Source organism: Nematolebias whitei, chromosome 13 (genome assembly GCF_014905685.2).
Source record: "Nematolebias whitei isolate Nwh7 chromosome 13, NemWhi1, whole genome shotgun sequence".
Lineage (NCBI taxonomy): Eukaryota > Metazoa > Chordata > Actinopteri > Cyprinodontiformes > Rivulidae > Nematolebias > Nematolebias whitei.
In genome coordinates, this window is record NC_056510.1 from 5,467,986 (window position 1) to 5,477,413 (window position 9,428).

A 9,428-nucleotide genomic window follows, 5' to 3' on the forward strand; every position below is an offset into this window, starting at 1 on the left:
TTCCTGTCTGAACCTTAACTTCCTGTTTGAACCTCCACTTCCTGTCTGAACCTACGTATTACAGCACAAAAAATTCAGAGAGGGTCCTGAGCACGGATTGGACTCGGTCTGTTGGAGGAGCCAGAACCGACGCAGGACCCGTTGGACCTCCTCTCACCTCCAGTTCTTCTCCCTCCGCTCCAAAGTAGATCCAGTGCCGAGCGTGATCTGCGTGTTCCAGAAACAGGCTGTGGTTCTTGCTCAGATGGACGGTCAGAGAACCAGGCCTGGCAGTCAGATGGACCTGAGGAGAACACGGGTCACCTGCGGGGAACAGATGGAGGTCAGGTCCGGTCCACAGAGGAGTTTTACATAACAACCCATCTTCTTCAGAACCGGGTCATAGAACCATTGTTTCTAAATTGCATCAAATAATTTTCTGTTTTTTAACTTTGTAGAGAACGGAGCAGGAACCGGTCCAAAGGTTCTGCCCGGAGGAACAGTTGCTGGTGCTTTACCGTGAGTGCTGCAGGCTTGGACCGGTTCTGACATCGACCCGGCTCTCTCAGCTTGGACCCGCAGTTGAACGCAGGCGTCATGGGACCAGTTCTGAGACCGTACAGGACCACGGTCGCAGAAGGTAAGAGGCGTGCTGCGGCACTCCGGTACCACGTCCCAACTGTTGGACGCGAACCTGAGGACACAGGACACAACATGAGATGTTTGGACAGAACTGAAACCCCAAACGGATCAGAACGCACCTCTGATACTCCACTCTGTAGGTGACGCCGGACTCCTCTGAGGCCGCGGTCCAGACCAGCCGGGACCCGTTAACGTGGACGTGGGTCGGCGGGGCCAAAACCCCGTCACAGTCAACTGGAAGAAAATCATCACGTTTCATTTCCAGCAGGTTCACCCCGAAGGTCAGACCGTGCAGTGCGCAGTGACAGGACAAAGATTCTGGAGCTGTGTCCTCTGCACAGACCAGGGGACAGATGTGTGTGTCCATTTAGGTTCATGTTTGAGTATTACGTCGTGTTTTTTTAAATTAATGTAATATTAGTTTTTGAATTTTGTTAATTTACTTAATTTTGTCTGAAATGTTTAATCTCGTTTAAAACAACCTTTAATCGTGTCTGAACGGTCTATTCTGTAAATGTTAAATTTGGAGGACTCATTAGTTTTTATAAACTTTAATAGTTTTACTTACTAAATAGTTTTTATATATTTATTTTATTTACTTTATAACAGACTTTATCGGAACCGGTTCGTTTCAACACATTTACCTGGACCCAAAGCGCAGACGGACAGAACCACCACGAAGAAGTCCAGAAAACAGCGACGGGATCCAGAAAACATCCGTGTCCACCCGTCCATTTCATCCGATGGACATTTGTCCTCTGTTGGACTCGAAAGGAGACAAATTTACTTCCTGAAATCCGACATGAATTTATGGGAAGTCATCGAGTCATAAACATGGTGAAATATCCGATTAACTGATTGTAAAGTAAAATATTAAAATCATCGTCATTAAATAAAAATCTAATTTTATTTATCCTTTTATTGGCTTTTAACAGCGAAACTCGGCTAGCTTTAGCGCTGCTAAAAATGGAGCTGCGCCTCTACATCCGCATTACGGGGCAGCCTTTACGGGTGCCGCGAAAGGACAAAACGGACGGAAGCTTGGATTGTTTCAAAATAAAGTTCAAACTAACTAATTTTTATTATACGAGAAAAAAAACTTTGACTAGTATAATCGTTCATTAACAAATGTTTAAATGTATAGATATTTAAAATATTTATTTCAAATGTGACATACAACTTTTGTTTTTGAGGTGACAGATTAAATATAATCCAGGTGTCACCTGCTTTATGAACAATTTAAAAATATGTATTAAAATATAACTGCAGCGATGCACTCAACCTGCTGTGTGTGACGTCACGTCTTCAGGTCGCTTCAGAACCATGGACTGACCCTGGAATATGACGGAGACCACGTTTAAACTTCAGGAGCTGCAGGGCGGCACGTTAACGTTTTGCTGATCAGACTGGCAGAAGAGGACTTCCGTACATCGTGTGAACTTTATGATGAGTTATCTATTGGAGGAAAATATTCTCTCTTTACTTAAATAAAAAGAACCACACTCGAAGGCAGATTTTTAACCAGTATTTTACTTGCAAGGTCAGATTTTCAGGACAGTTTACACAGATATACAGGAAGTACATACGAAGACCAGTCACAAGCTGCGTGTGCAGCTTGTTTTTAAGTGCTTATCAGTTCAGCTGAGCTCACAGACGTCTCTGCTAACCCAACATATGGTTCATGGGCAGTTAGCAATCTCAGCCATAGTAATAAAAACATCCCCAACATTATCTTTTTATTTGTGTCAAACAAAATTCCGTTTCTCATCCAGTGAAACATGATTAATAAGAGACGAGATACTTTGTTAATATTTAAACAGTGACCGGAAACAAGAGTGACAAAAAAAGAGTGACCCGAACCGCACAAGAAAAACAGATGGAGGAGTCGATCCTGAAGGACGGAAGCAGGTGAAAGGCAATAAACAAGGACAATGGTCCAAACTGTCCACCTGTCTCATGGTTGAGAAGACAGTTCAAAGTGTCCATCTGTCTCAGGGCACAAACACATTCAGAGTCAAACACGAAGGACCTCTAGTTCCCTGTGAGTCCAAGTCTGTTAAAACGAAGGACGTTCAGGTTAAATGTGATCAGGTCTAAATGTCCTCTGTCCGTCTCTCAGGGACGTCTCCTCCTCTTCCGGTGGAAAGTCCTCACTCCCTGATGAACCCAAACATCAGACGCTGGCGTCCGTATCTACGTCGGCTGCGACCGCAGGAGAAAACGTAAACCCCATCTGCAACATCTTGACCCGCTCCAGGTCGGAGCCGGGTTCGCGGTCCACGTCTGTGAAGGACAGACCGGTGCTGGTCTGCAGGACGCTGGAGTTCCTGCCTGCAGAGTAAACTCCGGAGTCTCCGCTGCTGCTGCTGTCCTGGCGAAAGTGTCTGCAGCTGCAAACAGAAAACATTTTACATCTCCTGCAGCCGGACCCGGTCTAATGTCGGATCAGAACCTGACCTGTTAGAACCCTCCAGGCCTGCTGGGGGCGCTGCGGAGCCGTGGATTTCCAGGACGGCGCAGTCCGGGCAGAAGGTCACGTCCTCGCACAGCAGCTCTGACTTGGAGTCTGAGAGGACGAGGCGAGGACAGTCCGAGTCCGGAGAGTCAAAGAGGCGCTGCAGGGAGGAACCCAGAAGGAGGCGTTACAGAACCTCCTGCAGCTCAGGAACTCAAAGCAGCACCTCCTCCACCTGCATACCTGTTTGATGTGCGGGGGCAGCTGCTCGTTGGGGAACAGGGTGGTCTTACAGAGCCAGTAGCACCGATGGGATCCGTACAGGAACAGCAGGACCAGCAGGAAACACATGAGCAGAGACCCCAGGAAGAACAGGAAGATCTGCCACCAGGGAACGGTTCCTGTCGCAGAGAACGAGTCGGGTCAGACTTGACCCGGCTGCTGGGTCCGTTACAGTGTTGGACCTGTCTCAGGTGTCTTACCTTGAGTCAGAGCGCACTGCGGAGACGTGAAGCTGCTTGACTTGTCGTAGAAGTCGTAGTAAGACCGGACCCTCACACAGTACCAGGTCCAGGCTTTCAGGTCCGACAGAGTCACCAAGTTGGTGGTGCTGTTCAACACCTGGACCTGAAGACACCAAGAAGACTTCATGCATGGAGACCCGATCTGACAGAACCTGCAGGATCCAGGAGGGCTCCTCATCAGAACCGTAGAACGGTTCAGTTATTTAAATAAAGTTCAGACGGGCTCACATCAGAACCAGGAAGGGGTCCAACAGAACACACATCAGCTCTGTATCATCCACAATATTATGACCACCTGTCTCATAACGTTTTACATGAGAACCGGGCTCAGTACTTGTTGGGGGGGGTACAGTTTTACATCAGAACCAGGCTCAGTACTTGTTGGGGATACAGTTTTACATCAGAACCGGGCTCAGTACTTGTTGGAGATACAGTTTTACATGAGAACCGGGCACAGTACTTGTTGGGGATACAGTTTTACAACAGAACCAGGCTCAGTACTTGTTGGGGGGGTACAGTTTTACATGAGAACCGGGCTCAGTACTTGTTGGAGATACAGTTTTACATGAGAACCGGGCTCAGTACTTGTTGGGGATACAGTTTTACAACAGAACCAGGCTCAGTACTTGTTGGAGATACAGTTTTACGTGAGAACCGGGCTCAGTACTTGTTGGGGGTACAGTTTTACATCAGAACCGGGCTCAGTACTTGTTGGAGATACAGTTTTACATGAGAACCGGGCACAGTACTTGTTGGGGATACAGTTTTACAACAGAACCAGGCTCAGTACTTGTTGGGGGGGTACAGTTTTACATGAGAACCAGGCTCAGTACTTGTTGGGGGTACAGTTTTACATCAGAACCGGGCTCAGTACTTGTTGGGGGTACAGTTTTACATCAGAACCGGACTCATTACCTGCCTCTCATCTGACAGTTCCCAGTAGTGGATGTGGAAGGAGAGCTTGGAGAGGTGTTCCCTCATGGAGGTGTTGGAGCTGGTCAGAGGGTCCATGATGGAAACATCCAGAGCGGAACCGGCAGCGGAGACGTCCATTTTAGATGGAGGTCCGATTTCAGCTGGTGGGAGCAGAAGGAGAACCTCAGCACACCAACATTAACGAAACAGAAAACACTGAAGCGGCACGAACATTTGCTCTTAATTCTTCTAGAAAGTGGTGGGTGTCACCATGGCAACCAGTGGCGCAGCAGGATCTGGGTCAGACCCGTAAGTTTGTGTCTGTAACAGGTTTTGAATCCGTCCGTCTCCATACCGTCTTTATCGGGACAGAACTCCTTGAGCACCCACTCCGAGTGACGGCCGTTGAGCTCGGCTCGAACGCGGAGCATGAAAATGCTCAGGTAGTGCAGGTTCAACCGGGTCAGGTCACATGACCTGCGGGACGCCGCCTCACACGCCGTGTTCCACCTCGGTTTCTTCATCTTCAGCTTGTACCTCCTGAGGAGACGAGAACATTTTCATCACTGAAGGCCTCATGACCTGCAGAGTCCAATCTGAGCTGCGGACACCTTCAGACCGCACATTTAAAGATGAATTCTGTCGGATCTGAACGGTCGGACTCACGAGACGTATTGCGTGGTGAAGGTGACGGCGCCGGACCCGGCGGTTCTTTGGTCCCAGGCCCAGCTCAGGGTGTAGTTGGTGTTTAAGGTGATCATCTTCACATCCTGAGGTGGAGCCAGTTCCGCTTCAGCTGCAGGAAAACAACAAGAATCAACCGAAATGGTCCGACCCGAGGCTCAGAGCCGGTTCTGTTCTCTCAGAAGAACCGACAGAGCGATCAGAACCAGAACTCCAGCTGCAGCCCCGACTTTTAGTTTGACTGAACTGATGTTTAGATGAGTTTAACTTGGATCAGAGACTTCGGCACAGATAACAGAAGGACAAATCATTATGACCAGCTGCTGAACAAATTTTAAACTGTCGCCATGATCCAACATTTAAACAACGTAAGTGGACAAGAGGCTTTTAATGTGAAGGTGCCTGAGACAAAACACCCTCAGAACGTAAACAAACTGCACAGTGTTCTGGACGTAAACAGTTCGTCTTTAATATTTTGTTTTTAGAGCTTATCACAAAAACTCCAGAACTTTATCAGATGGTTCTGCTACTTTTCCAGATGTACCGATGTATCTTTCTGAAACGCAGGTACGCACTCAGCGTAAACAAAACACGACTGAGCCAAAGCAGCAGAAGCTCGAGTCACGTGACCGACCTCCATCCAGACATGGAGACAGACCAGTCTTAAAAGAAGTCACAAGATTCGCAAACAGTTTTTAAATGTGCACGTTTGTTCGCACAAGTAGGACTATTCAGTCAAATACACGTGCACACACCACCTGCTGTGCACGGATCAGCTGACTGTGAGCGAGACTTTCTTACCTCCAGATTCACAAAGGTGATGCTGCGTTCAAGGCTGCTGAAAAGCTGGGACATCTGAGCCTCACCAGACTTACTGAGTTAGAGGGAAACTTCTCTAACTGGGCTCAGGAGCTCAGAACTCCCATACGGGTTTATACTGGAACTACCAGGCAAATATCATTTCTGGTATTTTTGTGTATATTTGAAATAAACTAATATAAATGGTTAAAGTTAAAGGAGACTTTATTGTCGTTCGTTCATCACATGTGGTACATGAGGTGGAGCAAAATTGTGTGCTCCATGTCCAGTTACACCCAAAAAAGCTATATATATATATAAAGTATAAATAAAAATAAACATATTTACACTAACAATAATAATATAAATAAGGTGTAATGAACAGCGACCTGAACATGAGTCTGTTGTGAGCAGATGATTATAGCAGCTCAAGGTAAGAAATCAGCAGCACAAAGTGTCAAATGTCTGATTAAAGTGGCATTAGTGATTTTTCTGGTTAGAGATTCATGAGTCTAACAGCTTCAGGGTAGAAGCTGTTCCTCAGTCTAGTGGTTCTACACTTAATGCTCCTCAACCTCCTTCGTAAAGGGAGCGAAGCAAAAAGTGTGTGTGCTGGGTGAGTGGGGTCCTTCATGATGCAAGTTAAGTGTTTTCCACAAGATTATGTTAATTTTGTTGAAAATAATTAAAAAAAATTAGTAGGTTCGAAAAACAGAGAAGAATAAAACTAATCATTTTAGGTTGTTTATCTCCACAAAAATCAACATTTCTCAATCCAGTAACTTCAGTGTGTTTTAACATCGAGGCTCTGAGCTCCTGAGTCAAGTTAGAAAAGTTTCCCAATAACTCAATAAGTCTGATGAGGCTCAGATGTCCAAGCTTTTCAGCAGCCTTGAACGCAGCATCAGCTTTGTGAATCTGGAAGTAAGAAAGTCCTAAAGTCCCACATGCAGGCAGCTGATCCGTGCACAGCCGGTGCTGCGTGCATGTGTATTTGACTGTACGTGCAGTATATTCCTACTTGTGCAAACTGCAATGTGTGCATCCATCCTGTTCTTTTGTGGATCATGTTGTACACGCACAACTCTTGGTGGTGACTGATTTATCTCCACATCAGGCCGCCTGAGGAATCAGACGAACTTTAGGGGGAAATATCAGAGAAAGTTCGCTGTTAAAGAAAATATAATAAAATATATTTTGACAAAAAATGTAAAACTTTATTTAAAGTTACCAAAACTAAAAGTTGCGATTGTCCCAAAGGAGCCGAATGTTTTGATACGAGTGGACAAAAGTCTAAAAAGTACCGAACATTTAAACAACACGTATCTGAGTGAGATGAACTGATAACTACAGAACCTGTTCACCTCTGGAGTGGGTTCTTTAACGAGCGTCCCAGTAACTAAACCTTCAGGACACAAGACAGAACCAGAAACCGGACCAGTGGCTCCCAGGAGACACTCTGCCCCACTTCCTGCTTTCTGTCAGTCATGTGATGGAAACAGAAACACGGGCGGTGTTGGTCGGGTTGGTTTCAATCATGTGTCAGCAGCAGCTGGAACACCAAACAGAACCGGTCTGTTTGGTGTTCAGACTTTTTTCTGAAGACAAACACTCGTTGTTTGATTATTCTGGTCTGGTTTGATGTAGAAATGTTCATGAGGACAGAACATCTGTACACATCCTGTTAATGAGGACAGAACATCTGTACACATCCTGCTAATGAGGACAGAACACCTGTACACATCCTGTTAATGATGGCAGAACATCTGGACACATCCTGTTAATGAGGACAGAACATCTGGACACATGTTCATGAGGACATATCTGGGCACATTGTGTTCATTAAGACAGAACATCTGGACACATGTTCATGTGGACAGAACATCTGTACACATCCTGTTCATGAAGACAGAACATCTGGACACATGTTCATGTGGACAGAACATCTGTACACATCCTGTTCGTGTGGACAGAACATCTAGATGCATCCTGTTAATGATGGCAGAACATCTGGACACATGTTCATGAGGACATATCTGGACACATTGTGTTCATGAAGACAGAACATCTGTACACATTTTCATGTGGACAGAACATCTGTACACATCCTGTTCATGAGGAAAGAACATCTGGACACATCCTGTTAATGATGTCAGAACATCTGGACACATGTTAATGAGGACAGAACATCTGGACATGTGTTCATGAGGACATAACATCTGGACACGTGTTCATGTGGACAGAACATCTGGACATGTGTTCATGAGGACAGAACATCTGGATACATCCTGTTCATCAGGAAATAACATCTGGACACATCGTGATGGTTCCAATTCTAACATTTCTTAATTTCTAATAAAAAAAAGTTTCAATTCATTATATTTACAGTGTCCATATGTACCAGAACCGGGTGAGACATCAGGACCAGCAGCAACATCTGGACCTATTCTGATCGTTTAAGGAGAGGTTTGGATCTGATCTCGGTCCAGTTCATTGGAACGAGGAGAGCTGAAATATCTTGTTGTCGTCTTGATGTTCTTAAATTACCACCAGGTTATAAACCTACTATATTTCTAACATACAACTTCAGACCGTGAGACATAAACTAAAATAAATTATTATCTTATAAAAACTCAACTCAGACTTGTTTTTCAGCGACGCCATGACTAAAATACTTTCAGTTTCCTCATTTCTTTCTCCACATCATATAACCTCACAATTTGTTTAAAAACATTCCGGCCTTTAATTAGCACCAACGCTAAACAGTCAAATAACGCCTCGTTAAAACATTTAAACTCATATTTATAACGAAACTTGTTTACAGTTGGCAACGGATGAACGTTAGCATGATGCTAACAGTTAGCAAAATACATCAGGACTCACCGGCGGAGCCGTGAAGGCACAAGAGCACCAAAAAAACACAAAACACCGCGAACATGGCGGAGATTTTACTGATCGACCCGTCTTCAGACATTTGATCAGCTTTTCATTGTTCCCACTCGGCTCGGTTCGCAGCGGATCAGAGTTTACATCTCGTTCATGTTGTTGTTCTTCTCTTCCTTCTTAGTGGTTTCTCACCTCTTCCGGTTTCCGTTGTAGGCGCTTTAGCGCCATCTGCCGGCCGCAAGATAATACAACCTGCGTGAAGCTGAGAAAGGTTTGGAAGCATCCAGGTAGATAAATACAAAAAAGGTTAAATCATGTCATCTGTACTAGACTAGTTACTTTTAGGGAGAAACGTTTTCACAACAACAACAACAACAACAATCAATGAGTAAATTAAAGATAATATATATACACATATATATATATATACACATATACACACATATATATATATATATACACATATACACATATATATATATATATATACACATATACACATATATATATATATATATACACACATATATATATATATATATATA

The 9,428-nt window shown here is 44.7% G+C and overlaps 2 protein-coding genes across 2 annotated transcripts in view; both read right to left on the reverse strand.

Moving 5' to 3' along the window:
- Positions 1 to 1,338, reverse strand: part of ifngr2 (interferon gamma receptor 2) — a 2,905-nt gene extending 1,567 nt beyond the window's left edge. The window contains exons 1-4 of the mRNA XM_037687164.1: positions 1,266 to 1,338; positions 741 to 855; positions 498 to 673; positions 158 to 303 (exon numbers count right to left, since the gene is read on the reverse strand). Of these exons, the coding sequence (XP_037543092.1) occupies positions 158 to 303; positions 498 to 673; positions 741 to 855; positions 1,266 to 1,338 (510 nt within the window). The remainder of the gene's footprint in view (positions 1 to 157; positions 304 to 497; positions 674 to 740; positions 856 to 1,265) is intronic.
- Positions 1,339 to 2,215: 877 nt separating this feature from the next.
- il10rb (interleukin 10 receptor, beta) lies at positions 2,216 to 9,073 on the reverse strand. The gene is made up of 8 exons (XM_037686254.1): positions 8,881 to 9,073; positions 5,182 to 5,311; positions 4,871 to 5,055; positions 4,516 to 4,676; positions 3,559 to 3,703; positions 3,320 to 3,477; positions 3,079 to 3,236; positions 2,216 to 3,011 (listed from the first exon to the last, which is right to left on the reverse strand). The coding sequence occupies exons 1-8, from the start codon at positions 8,969 to 8,971 to the stop codon at positions 2,795 to 2,797; spliced, it is 1,245 nt and encodes a 414-aa protein (XP_037542182.1). The 5' UTR covers positions 8,972 to 9,073; the 3' UTR covers positions 2,216 to 2,794.
- Positions 9,074 to 9,428: the final 355 nt, after the last annotated feature.